This window comes from Leptinotarsa decemlineata, unplaced genomic scaffold (assembly GCF_025532065.1).
Source record: "Leptinotarsa decemlineata unplaced genomic scaffold, Ldec_3_MD MMD2_tig00026307_RagTag_RagTag, whole genome shotgun sequence".
Lineage (NCBI taxonomy): Eukaryota > Metazoa > Arthropoda > Insecta > Coleoptera > Chrysomelidae > Leptinotarsa > Leptinotarsa decemlineata.
Genome location: NW_027412681.1, coordinates 8953068 through 8967321, shown reverse-complemented (window position 1 = coordinate 8967321; position 14254 = coordinate 8953068). Strand labels below are relative to the sequence as shown.

The 14254-nt window shown below is 34.3% G+C and overlaps 1 protein-coding gene across 1 annotated transcript in view; it reads right to left on the bottom strand.

Annotated features, from left to right (window-relative positions):
• The window catches only part of Wnt2 (Wnt oncogene analog 2), a 295795-nt gene extending 291650 nt beyond the window's left edge, over positions 1-4145 (bottom strand). The window contains 1 exon segment of the mRNA XM_074180839.1: positions 3470-4145. Coding sequence (XP_074036940.1) covers positions 3470-3540 — 71 coding nt within the window. The 5' untranslated portion in view covers positions 3541-4145.
• Positions 4146-14254: the final 10109 nt, after the last annotated feature.

The window sequence follows — 14254 nt, the reverse complement described above, 5'->3', positions numbered from 1 at the left end:
TAGAAAATAAACCAAGATCTGAACAAGTTTATATTTTTACATTTCTCGTCTGCATGTTATCACAGTAATTTCATAGTTTAGTTGATTTCAACTGCCATTTTTCACCTGTTGAAGAACTCAGTTGATTCTTCTGAGTGAATGATATAAAATAATGAGCCATTCAATAAACCTACAAATGGGCCCCAATTCGAAACATTCACGGGTGGTAGCCATTAGTAGTGGAATTACAGTACAATATAAACATTATTAATTTTATTGGTTTAGCCTCAGAGTACTTTCCTCTATAAAATTATTACGATAAGTATATCTATAAAATCAGAATTTATGTGTCGATACGGCAACATTTACAACCTAATATCATAACAGTAACCGTTTATTCTGTTTGAAATGATACAAGATGATCGTTCTGCTAATTATTCGTGAAAAGTTTTCTGCCAAAATGGAAATATTGCAGGAAATATCCTCCAAATGTTATTGGAAGGGTTCTTGAAAGTTTTCATATCAAAATATTGAAGGTAATTTTTCGAATTTGTTCAGAAAAGTTACTTTTATTGAATGAGATACAGAAATACAAAAATTATTTCTTCGTATATGCTACTTTTTTTTTCAAGGACTAAACACAAGCACTACAAGAAAATCCTTAAGGCGCTCTCAGAGCGGTGCCGGTGCCTGTGCGAAAGTAGCGATTCGCATTGGATTTGAATCGCTGGAGATTAAATCCATTTGGAAAAACATTGTCAGGAAGTTTATTCCAGATGAACGCAGTTTTCCAGATGGAAAAGATTTTAAACAGTGAAGTCCAAGGTGTACTGAGTTGAACCTAAAACGATAAGCAGCCACAGTCCTTCGCGTATTTCTGATATGTACCACTCTTGGCGAAATCGGATGTGCCAAGTCACTTGAACACCTCCCGTGAAAGTATCTACAGAAGGAAAAAAAATTTCCAATCTTCTTTGGATGTTCCAGGCTATCAAGGTTGCACGTTATGTTATTGTCTCCAATCTAGCGGATGGAATCCAGCAACTTCAGGGTATGTTTGGGGGCAGAGCTCTATACATGGGAACAATACTACAAAGAAGGTCTGGCATGAGCTTTATAAAGTATCAAAAGTTGATGACGTGTGTACAGTATTCTAGTTCGGAACAGTGTTCCAAGCTTTTGAAAAGCAGCCTTTGCAATTTCAGCGACATGATTGTTCCAAGACATATTGGTGTCCATTTTAACTCCCAACAAACTTATTGAAGCAGAAAGCGGAATTGTCTGACCTGACATTATTATATCCGATTCGGAGACATTTATCTTCTTGGAAAAAACCAATGCCTGGGTTTTTGTGGCATTGAATTGAACCTGGATACTTTCACCCCAATTCGAAATCACTTCTAGATCCCTATTAAGATATGCTACCTCCTGCTGCCGGTGAATATGTGCTTTCGTAGCCGATGTCCTGGAATCCAAATGGAATGACGAGACAAGTGTGCTGTTGGCAGCAAAGCAATATATTGGATTCTTGGTTTTTTCCAATAAGTCGTTGATATACAATAAAAAGAGGGTTGGAGACAATATGGATCCCTGTGAAACACCGGCGTTGATAGTGAAAGTATTTGATAGATAGGTATCCATCGACGACCACTTGCAGGGAACCGTCATGCCACACACGGTCGAAGGCCTTAGAAATATCAAGCGCAGAAGCTATTGATTCTCCATGTTTCTCGATTGCGTTATTCCAAATATGGGTGACATACGATAGGAAGTCGCTTGTTGAAGATGTTGAAGCCTTCCAAATGTTTGGGGATATTTCCGAATTCAATAATCTTTAAAACTTTAATTTTCTCAGTTTCAGTATGTTACATCTCTGTTTCATTTCTCAAGTCGTTACCAAGTGTGACACTGAACCCTAAATTGTCTTTGACATAAATGACACAAAAGTATCGAGTATCTTCTGAACTGACCTCAAGCTTATCACCTCATATTATGTAGTTGAATATCAATGTATCTAGGCAATTATTAAAAGCTCCGCCATTTTGTAGTAGTTGAAGATATGACCATTATATTCTAGGGTTGTAAAGTGTTCGTCAGGATCTTTGAAATGATGACGCCTAATCGCCATCTTGGAAGTTTCAACTGTCAATTTCACTTCAAAATGAAGTATTCATGCATTAATTTCATTATCCCAAATTTAAGTTTTTTGAGTCGATCCGTTCAAAAACTAAAAGGGGGGCATTAAAGAAATGCACTGTATACTAAGTCACATAGTCATATATAATTTTCCGTTATATCCGCACAATCATAAAGAAGTAGTATTCTAGTATTTTATTGAAAATTCCATATTCATAGTAATTTTTAATGAGAATTCAAGAATTGAGAATTGAGTTTAATGAAGCAAATTGCTATCGGCAATGGTTGCACTCTAAATATGATTGTGTTCAATGTACCTAACTTAAAGCTTAAAAAATATATGTCAATGTCATATAACAGTAACCTTCTCCAACGCTACTAGAAAGTAACCTATTATAATCCAAAATAATGATAATAAAATCAGTTTCAGATATATTAAAATTAAAAAGAATGACTTTTTGGGAAAACATTTTTTGGCTTTCTAATTCTTCCTCATCAATCTGATAACGTGGAATTCATTCAAAGGAAAGGAGAAAGAAGGAAGTGTCCCACATTTTCACGTTAGAAGGTAAGACCTCGTTAGTCCTTAGCTCGAACAAGTTTCTCAACTTCTGAGAGTTGTCGTTCGTATGGGGGCGACAGCTGATTACCGGAAAAACAGATTTTATGTGAGATGATGGAGAAGTAGAAATCCAAACTTTTTTCCCAAAAACTAATATCTAATAAAAAAATAATCCCTTTTCAATTTATAGTTTGACTCGTTCCAACTGTTATGTTTACCAAACTTTTGGAACTATTTTGAAAAAAGTTAAAGAGCATCAAAGTGGTTTTTCAAATGAGGACACCAATTGAACATTTGCGAATAATCTTTTGATGTAGGTACTTGATGTACTTGAGCTCAATCTTGACTTTGATGCTTCACATTGAGGAGAAAAAGGTGTCCTTAGAATTATTTAAATTATTTCCAAAAGTACCTCAGAATTTTGTTCTTGAATTATTTATTAAAATCAATATTTGAAGTGAAAATCATTATAATTCCAGATATTCCTTGTAAGCAGCACTATGTTTAGAGCAGTATTAGACGTGCCTGAAGAAACTTTTGTATAGTGAAACACGTGAGAACTATTATGTGGAAAATCTCACAAGAACGCGTTAGTAATTAGGTATATTTTATGGATTTTCCTCAAATATCGGCAAACTGTAACAGAAGCCACTTATTTTCATTAGAGATACTGAAAAAATAGTGACTATGGAGTAGTTGAAAAAAAATATCGGTAAAGTTGAAAACAAGACTTTTTTCCATTTCGGATGTAAGGAATGAAAATTCATATAAAAAATGAAAATTATCAGTTACCTGACACAGCACAGAGCCAAAATCCACACCAGAAGCGCAAACCTCCCCCTGCTGAATCGGCTAAGGTACATGCTGATCGCTCAGCCAAAATTTGATACCGGATTCACAAAACATCACTAAAAACACCGCGTGAAAAAAATCAGTAAAATCCTCGACACGACGAACTTTCAGTGTCTTCACACACCTTTTCCACGAGAAGTCCTCACATTTCAAACAATTATGACGGTAAAACACTCTTATTTGAAATGCCATAAACCATTGTTTGACTTGGTAATAACTCTTCTAGAAGAACGATAAATATACCCATAACAGTTTATAAATATTTCGAGTGTAACAAAAATAAACGCCGATCGATGTCTTTATTGAAGACTAATCGATTTTTGGGCGAAGTATTTCGCGATGACGAAGATGCACGCGAAGGTAGAATACCCATGGACCGATCCGTGGTCAATGATGCTGTGTTTTGATGTCTGTCTCACCTGCTTACCATACCTGAGATGTGGGCCAATCGAGGCACGAGAAACCCCTCCCCGTCGTCGATATGTAGGTGATAATTGCGGCAACTGATCTATTATAATAGACAGAGTCAATCATAGTTGGCTATTTCGCCGGCCAGGACTGATGGTCAGACAGGTAATGACAGAGATACCGATCAGACTGACGTTGACGCTGTTGCATTTTAATTCTGTTTGAATGTGGTGCTTGTTAGTAGTTTGTTTTGCTTATCAGATTTTTGACGCGGTTTGTGCAAACGTGCACGTGAAATTTTATCGAAATTAGAGCAAGGATTTTTTTAGGTGTACGAGAATCTGGTAGCTGTCGATTTCCTTTTGGGTTCGAAGAAGAGTATGAAAAATGACGAAAAATAGTTTTCCAAACGTTCTCTCATTTCGTTCAATTGATACATGATGGATCAATGAAAATTAAGCAATAGTTTTCCAATTTCTCATGAGACTTTGAATAAAAATCACTTAGATACAAGCCTCATTTGAAAGGTTATGGATTTTTGTAAATTTGATGCAGCCTAGATATTGAAAAAAATAGTTGTGAAGAAATTATATCAAAAAGAAAACATTAGGTTTTTTTTTAATTTTAAGACAACATTTCCATAATGTGGTGTTTAATATTTTCATTGCCAATTGGTTTCCTTCCTTGTTTATAACTCAGCACTTGATATCAAATCAATAATCGTAATGGAAACAAAATAAACGTAGTTTTTGCTATTGAAACCACCAGTGGCGTAACTACAGGGTGGCAAGTCGGCAAAATGCCTCGGGCCCCCAGCCGGAAGGGGCCCAGGTCAGAGGAGAATCTCAACCCAAATGCGGTTTATGTCCAATGTACTGCTCATAATTTGAATTTGGCATTAAATGATGCAGTAAAAGAGGTCATAGAAATACAAACATCATTCGAAACTGTGCAACAAATTTATAATTTTTTGGGCCATAGTGTTAAACGATGGAATGTATTATCTAGTTTTATATCTAATAATAAAGAAGAGACCGTGGTATCATCAATCTCAGTAACATTAAAAACAATGGATCCATCTAGATGAGCAGGATGCTTTGATGCCATGTTTGCTTTAAAAGTTCGGTTTGTTGATGTTCAAAAATTGCTTACAAAAACTGTTTTATTAAATTCCAAAACATTTTTATTATGTTGTTGGGTTTCCATTGCAAAGTCTTACAAACTATAGACGCGGCTTCTAAAGCACTTCAGTTTAAGCCATTGATCTTTCAAATGCTTCAAAGTTTTTGCAAATCTGTCTAGAACATCTTGAGAAGTATCGACATGAATTTGAAGACTTAAAAAATGGAAGCAAATAGTATTGCAGTGAAGTGTTCTATAAATCCTGAATTTCCTTAAACTCGTCAGAGGAAAGGGAAACGTCATCTTGATGAAATTTGTGAGGATGAACCTCTCCAAGATCCTGAAAGCTTGTTTGAAGTGAACGTACTCTATCGTATATGAGACATAATCATTAATCAACTGAAATCGCGTTTCCTTGAAATGAATGAAATTGTTTTCAATTTCAGTGTCTTGCAACCTGCCACTTTGCAAAATTTGAACTATACTGATTTATTGGAAAAGGCTTTAGCATTTGTCCATCTATATGAAGAAGATATATCCATCTCGTTTTCCAAGGAAATTCTCAGTTTTCGATTCACTTTTAGACATGAAATAGAAACTTCATCTTCTATAACTTGCTGACTTATTGATAATAAAAAATCATTCTATGTCTTCAAGCTTTCCTGAAGTGTGCACTATATTTCTATTATTCCTCACCATTCCTGTGACTACGGCTAATGCCGAGCGATTATTTTCAAAACTGAAATTGATAAAAACTTATTTGAGAAATTCTATGGGACAAGACAGGTTAAGCAACTTGGCTATTCTATCCATCGAAAATTCTACTGATGTCATTACCACTTTTGCTGAACAGAAAGTCGGAAGGAAGGAATTTTAATCATCATATTGTTGTAAGCACCTTGTGTGCGTATATTGAATTGCTTTTTTGTTTTTCAAATCATTCTGACTACTCTATGTGCCCATATCAATTGAACGCTGACTGTAATTTAAATTACTTCGTAATTATACCTAAGTATAATTACGAAGTTTGTATGTACCTACTTGACGTAGTGATTTATAAATGTACTCTTACAAGTAAAAGTGTATAAATAAGTATTATAAAATAAAAAATTAGTATTATTGTTGGTTCAGCTTCTTTATGTTGGGGGAAGGGGGCCCATCCGATGAATTTGCCACGGGCCTCGAACGGTATAGTTACGCCACTGGAAACCACTAACACGAAATGGATCTAATATGTGAGTGAATTCATGAGAAGTGGACTGTATTTATGAAATATATAAGCATATATTTCGCAAATAAAAATATTCACCTATGCTCACCTTGGTGGTTGACTTCCATGTTTGCTGGCGAAAATCTGTAAGCTAGAACTGAAGCACTATTTCGCATCGGTGTTCCGCTAACCATGTTAGCATTATCAGAAGGTGACTAAAGTGATAAGAAGTCTTAACTCAGTTGAGAGAAATTACGATGGCTAATCGTTCATACAAATGTGCCTATATGAAAGTCTTTCACTAATGTGTTATGATTCAGATTTAGTAATTTCTTGATAATGCAAACTTGGTGAACAAAATGTACTTTGAAAGAGTTTTTGTTAATTTTCGATGAGTAGATGTGAATAGTTTATATTCCATTCACCTACATTTAGAAGTTTATAGTATTTTGACCGAGAATAATTGTTTTGACTCACAATGACTTATCAACTACATAACGAGTATTTATAATTGAACTTCATTATGAAAATGGTATGTGCCCTAGTATTACAGCACTGTTGCCTAATGGAAAAAATCTGAATAGGCATGGTAATGGAAAAGATGTTAAAAATATGATAGGACTGATCGATCGACCCGATGAAAATCCTTTATAACTTATTCAAAAAAAACACAGTATTGTAATGCTGTGGTATAGCGAAATGAGTGTTGCGGTTTCGTAAATCTCACATTGAAGTGTGTTTTTTGAATGCACCGAAAACATCTTACCGAAAGTGTTACCAAATTAAAGTAGACAAAATCGTTGGCAAACAAAAAAATTATTTTTCCAAACAGAAAATAGGAAAAAAAAGCTCCAGAAAATGCTGTTTTGAACCACATTTGTATCAAATCTTATACAATAGTAACCACTTTGTTAAATATTAGTACAATTTTAAAAAAATTTTGAAATAAATAATTCATTGAGAAAAAAATTCAAATTTATACCTTTTTTTCTGAATGACTACATTGTGCTAATGCTATTCTTTCTCTCTCTCTATCTCTCTCTCTCTCTATAGATTTTCTTGTGCTTTTCTTTCGAAAGCTGATTTTGGTTATGTTAAACTGGGTTGCTCCAACATCAAAAAATTGCTTCTATGCTCCTTCATTTTTTTGAAGAAGGTCTACAGGTTCAGATTGACAGCAGTTGGCAATAAGATACCAAAAGGCTACTGATATATTCGACGTTTAAGTTTTGTCTTCATTATGATCAATGACTCTGTTCAAATTATTTTCGTCAATGGGTCGATATATTATGTCGTTTGCCTCGGATAAACCTAGTTAATAGCTTTTTTTCTGTTGTTATCTAGAAATAATAAACTAAATTATATTTCCATAATAACGGTGGTTGATATCACTCTGTTTTATGAATATTGGAAACATGAAAAACCTAATGATACTGGAGTTTTTTCCAATACCAAGCCGTTATTTCAACACCTCGATACGTGTTTCGATCACCAAGTGATCATCTTCAAGAGGAAGATTAAACTACATCTATAAAGTTCAGGTTAAGAATGGAAGAAATCTCGACTTTTAAAAACGACTGAAACCAAGATGAATATATCTCAGTTCCATACCACCAATACACGAAGAACTTTGAAAATGTTAGAAAAGTTACTAGGTATGATTGTGGTTTTTGTAACAAGTCATTCACTACAGATCCTTTTAGAAAATTCAAAAGACGAAGGCGAGAATTCGGAAAAGTCTGGAATTTACGAAATTAAATAAGGACTGCGTTGCAAAATATTATGGACAGACAAAAAGATCTCATCAAATAAGATATAAGGAATACTTAGAACTAAAATATGGAAGATCAGCAAAATCAGCAGTCGTTCGTCATATTTTGCAGCAAACTCATTCCCTTGACTTTAGTTCATTAAGATTAGTTAGACATATTAACAACAACAGGTATCTAGATGCCCATGAGACTATTCAAATGAGTGAACATAATAATATTATGAATAACGATGGTGAATCAATACCTAACAGTATACTATATAGCTCGTTGAAATAATATTTTAATTATTAGTTTTACCTGACTATTACATAACGACAATTCAATTTGAGACAAATTAATTTAAGACTGGTAGATAAGTCAATATTGTGAAGGTAATTTAAGACACGCAGGTACTTAGAAGAGGTATATATCTATGATATATATATAAGTATATTTAGTTTAATGTTTCTCTTGAAGATGGTCACTTGGTGATGGAAACACATGTCGAGATGTTATAATAACGATTTGGTGTTGGGGAAAAACTCCAGTAATGTTCATTACTACACCAAAGGTTCCAAACAGTGCATCACAAAAGAAAAACCTTGATTTTTCAAACTTGGAATCTACGATATTCTCATGACAAAACAACATTCATTTGACGTTTGTGTACTTTTTGGGGTGAATCTTCGAAATTGCCCTCATTTGCACTTGCGCAGAATTTTTGTTGTAGATTTATTTTATTTTAAAATCGTGATAACTTCAAAAAAAGTCTGTATTCGACCAAATTTCATTGCTCTTTCGTAAAAACACGATGTCTAGAAGGTTGGATATATTCAATATTATGTATCAACTCCCATTTCAGTTTTAGAAGATTCACCCAAAGTTGTTAAAAAGGCGAAGGAAATGGTGCCAGTTAGATGAAAATTAAGTAGGCCTGTTAAAAAAATCTGCTATATTTAGTTTCGATTCTCTCGTTTCCAGATATTACAGAGAAGAAACTCAATTTTTCAACGCACTTTACTATGGCAATGGAGAGCATCAGAATAGCTGAGCAAATGTATGATACCTACTCATATACTCAATGTGATAATTATTCCAGTACATAGAGAAATTACACTTATTCTGCAATGGAAGTTTTAGGTTATTCTATCTTCCATTCTCTTTCATCACATATCCCTTCGAATGAGATGTTCAAATAATTTTGAATGTATGCATGCATGTATAATGATAATTTGAAAATATTTAGATCAGAAGTGAATTCTGCGCAACAAAAAGTTGAGTAAATATAAGTCATACATTGAAAGGAAAAATTGAACCATCGTGGGGATAAACGCTTTTGTGTTTGTCCGCCACTACTTTGAAATTATTGTGAAAATGAGTTGGGAACAATAGAATTTTTAATATTTATTTGCTCTTTGCGACATTTATTATTTGTTTTCAAGTTTTATTAGGCGTTAACTCTAGCGCTGATTTCCTAATGTTGAATCAACTGAAGTTTCGATTTCCATTTGTTTGTAAATCGTTAACGGAACACTTGATATAAGTGTGAAACATCTACCTGATGTGCTCAGAAGCAAACAAAAATGTGCTAAAACTTACGTTGGGTATCCAAACAACAGTCACGTATTCAATATGTTTCCTGTAACACTGTAATAAGGGTAGGGAAACATGGTAATCAGGGAACGGGAGAGAAAAACTTCTTTGGCAGTGCAGAATATACTTTTTGAATTGATCGAAATCAAAAACGTACGGAGAGGGATTACCTATTCAGTTTTTTACTCCATACATTTGTTTTGGAATTGAATCAGATATCATTCACAGGATTGCTCCACAATATAGTACATGAAAAATTTCACTTATCTGTAATATTGTCACCCTTAATGGCTGACATCCGATGTTTTGGAATAAGGCACTTGCTTTTTTGCCTCTTCAGCACCAATTTGAATAATATTACATGATGTAGCACTCAATTCTTTCATTAAATTACGACTTTATGTCACGAATGAGATGAATCTAGTCATCGCATCGCATTCTTTAATTTGTTTTTCAAAAGATTCACCACTATGCAAGTCTTCGATATTTTGAGGTAATGTATTGAATAGTATTGTACTATCATATGCAAGAGATACTTTGAATGTCACAGTTTTATGTTTTGGAATAGTTGATAAATACTTCCTTCCTTCGAGAGGAAGATTATTCTTTCTCTTGAAGATGGTCACTTGGTGATCGAAACACATGTCGAGGTGTTAAAATAACGATTTGGTGTTGGGAAAAACTTCAATAATATTCATTAGTTGATAAATTTTTGCCTCGTGTCGTGTCTTCGAATGTCAATGTTTTATTTTTTGGAATAGTTGTTAGATGTTTACCTCGTGTTGCATAGTTATGAACAATTCATTGATGGCTTAAATTAGGTACATTATATTCAACATGGTCAACATATATGAGTATAAATATATAGTCACAAGATGAGTTAATTTTTGGGAAAGAAAGTTTTTGGCTTTCTACTACTCCATCTTGATACAAAAAAAAATGTGGGAATCTTCCAAAGAAAGGAAGGAAGTAATCAATCTGAAAATAAGTAACTAGGTCATGCAAAGAAGCAACTTTCAGACACAAACTGGAAGAAAGACCTCCTGAAACAGCTACTTCCATATAAACATTGAATTACACGAAAGAAAAAAATTCTTTCGAAACAAATTCTTTCAGTTTGTGTCTGAAAGTTGCTTCTTTCTACACATCCATATATAGTTACTTATTTTCAAATTGATTACTTCCTTTCTTTCTTTGGAAGATACCCACAGTTTTTTTGTATCAAGATGGAGTAGTAGAAAGCCAAAAACTTTCTTTCCCAAAAATGAATCACTCCTAAAAATATAACCCCTTCATTCCGAATGAAATTAATATTTTGTTGTCACACAAAGCAGGTCTACCGCCATACCTGTAAATGAAATATCTCGGCGTTATGGGATTCCTTCCAGAACTTTAAGAAGACGATTTGAAAAACAAGATACGCAAAAAATAACATTAGGTACTTACTTACTAAGTAATTTTTATAATTGTAAATTGAATATAGGTTATATTTAACATATAGTATGTAACGGGAATTAAAGCGAATCATGCATTTCATTACCTTATTTTTGCTTGACGTTTCTTTTTATTTTTAGGAAAACACCCAATTTTGGATTTCGCGACAATGAAAAGCGGCTCGTCACTCACATTCGAAAGTTAGAGGCAGCGGGGTTTCCAGTAACTCGTGATATGTTACGAAGACTAGCTTTTGAATTTGCTGAAAAACTTGGCATTAAACATCATTTTGACCAAGAAAGTCGCAGAGCTGGACATCATTGACTACGCTCTTTTATGGAACGGCACACAGGACTAAGCGTTCGACAAGCTGAAGGCTTATCCCTTGCTCGAGCTCAGGGACTCAATCGTGAAGAAGTAAACAAGATGTTTGAGCTTCTGCTCCATATTTTGACAGAACGTATATTTAATATAGACGAGACTGGTGTCCAGTTAAATAATAACCCTGGAAAAGTCATTGCTACAAAAGGTGCAAAATCAGTTCACTCTGTAACGTTTGGAGAAAAGGGTGAAACGATGTCGGTAATAGCTTATTGTAATGCCGCTGGAAATTTCCTTTCTCCGGTTGTTATTATAATAGGAGTAATTAGAAAGCCAGAATTCCAAGATGGACTTCCTCCTGGATCAGATGTTTATATGAACAAAAAGTCTGCTTATGTTAACGCGGAGTTATTCCAGAAATGGCTGATGCATCATTTTGTTCCTCGAAAGCCTCAAGGTAAAGTCCTTTTGCTTCTAGGTGGACATTCTTCTCACACAAATTCTGCAGATATGTTAGAGACTGCAGACAAGAATGATATAATTCTTTTTTGTTTGCCAAGTCACAGTACACAAGCCTTACAGCCTTTGGACCGCAGCTTTTTCAGACCCTTCAAAACATTTTTCGCAGCAGAGACTCGAAACTGGATGCTTGCAAATAAAGACAGAAAAATAAATCGTGCAGTTGCTGGTAAACTGATTGGTAATGCATGGATACGAGCGGCAACACCCTCTAATGCTGTTTCTGGGCTGTTCCAGACAGCTTCTTTGCGATCTCTGATTTGTCTTCAAATTCCCAACCCCATAATGATCAGGAAAATGATTCCACTGTTGGGCGTGCCATATTACAATTACCTGGTCCTTCATATAGTAATCAAGCTTTGCCTGCTCTCTCACGTACTAGTGAGCCTTTGCATGTTCTCTCATGTAGTAATCAGCCTTCGGCATGTTTGGATGACGAAATTCGTATGAGCCCAACATTGTCTCAAATGCGAAGTTCTCCGCCACCAGATCAAGTTATAAATAATGAGACTACTGTTAGCCTGACAGAGAATCAAGATCCTACCAATTCGCCATCTTTGCTTGATCAAATGTCTAGCGCAGAGTTACATATGGAGACGCCAAGCAAGTTTTTACAAGAATTTTCTCCCGTGCCTATAATTCCGGTACCTTTATACAAAAGAGGAAAGCAATCAGCTGCAGTATTGACTACCAAGGAGAATATTATTTCTAAAAAAAGTAAAATTCAAGCTTCTCCTAATATCCCACGCAAAATCATCAAACCACCTAAAAAATTGTCAAAAAAGAGGACTAGAACAGATTCAGAAGACACAGAGGGCAGTTTGACCTGTGCTTGGAGAAGAAAAAGAAACTGATCCTATTAACAAAAAAACTAAAGGAAAAGCTACTCCAAACATACCATGCAAAAGTAGCACAAAAACTAGGCAATGATATATACAGAAGTTTGGATGATTCAGTCAAAGAAAATGAGCCTAATGTTGACCAAAGAGCTGAAATAAATAGAAATAAAGAGAGAGATCAGACTAAGAGGAGTAGCAGAACTCCTGTCCTGTTAGCAAAGCTCAAAAACAAATTTTTAAAGATTTCAACACGAGCAGTCTTGCATCAGATTCTTCTTCGGATGAGTCAAATGAATGTGGAATGTGGAGTGTTTTGAAGATTTCAAGAAGACAAAGTCAAAGGTAGACTGGATACAGTGTGTCATGTGTTGCACGAAACCTGCACCATGTACGGAGATTATTGTAATCAATGTCAGCGTTTGAAATTGCAACATGAAAAAAAAAATTTAATAAACAATAAGTATTTTTGGTAGCTCGAAGTGCTGAGGAAAACATTCAACACGCTCAAAGATGAAAAAATAATATTTTTAAAGTTTTAATACCTGAAACGATCGTACCATTGATTAAAATTAAAGGAATGTAGAATTATTATACTCAAAGAACACATTTTAATTTAGTACTTACCAAAGATGATTGTGCCATTTGATTGAAATCGATTAAAGTTTTAAAAAATAAATTATACTTTCATTACTCCCTTAGGGCAACTATCTCCCAGGCCATATTCTCGTTTCGGCATCTAACCCACACATTAGGCATCTATCCTCATTCATGAGACTTTTTTTCTTCATTACAAAACCAATAAAGAAGATAATATGAAATAATCTCATTTATTTTTTTCATCTATAAATACACTAAACATAACAATAGTACTATATTTTTAAATAGTTATCTATTTTGCTCAACAAGCACATTTGTAGAGGTTGGGCATCTATCCCACATTTACCCTAATAGTTGTACATGTTTAATTACATTTACAATTGAATATGTTCGTAGTCGAATACCTTTATATTCATTCTATGTTTCTGTTTAACTACTTCAATGTATCTATGTATGTATATGCCCATTCACACCGAATTTGTATCTCGAAACAAGTATTCACTAACTTATCGAGCATCTCGTTATTTATTTGAACTTTCAATTTATACTTCTCATTTGTATTTGTATTTGGATCTTAAATAAATAACATATATTATTTTTATTATTAATACGAAGCCAACACGTTCTTTTGATATCTTTACAATATCAGCTGACTCACCCAACTCCACTTTTTGATCATTCAAAACAATTTTGTGTTTTTTTTTAATGTTTTCTGGTGTTACTGCCTCATTTGGACGTCCACTGCGTTCTGCCTCATCGGTGTCTCCACGACCACGTTTAAAGTCAGCAAACCAACGTTCAATTGTTGTTTCTGATGAAGCGGAGTTCTAATAACACTTTTTCAAGGCATTGCTTCGTTTGAACAGTATTTTTCCCATCAAGAAGCAGTGTAAAATTGAAACATGAAATTGTTTCTGGTCCATTGTTTTAA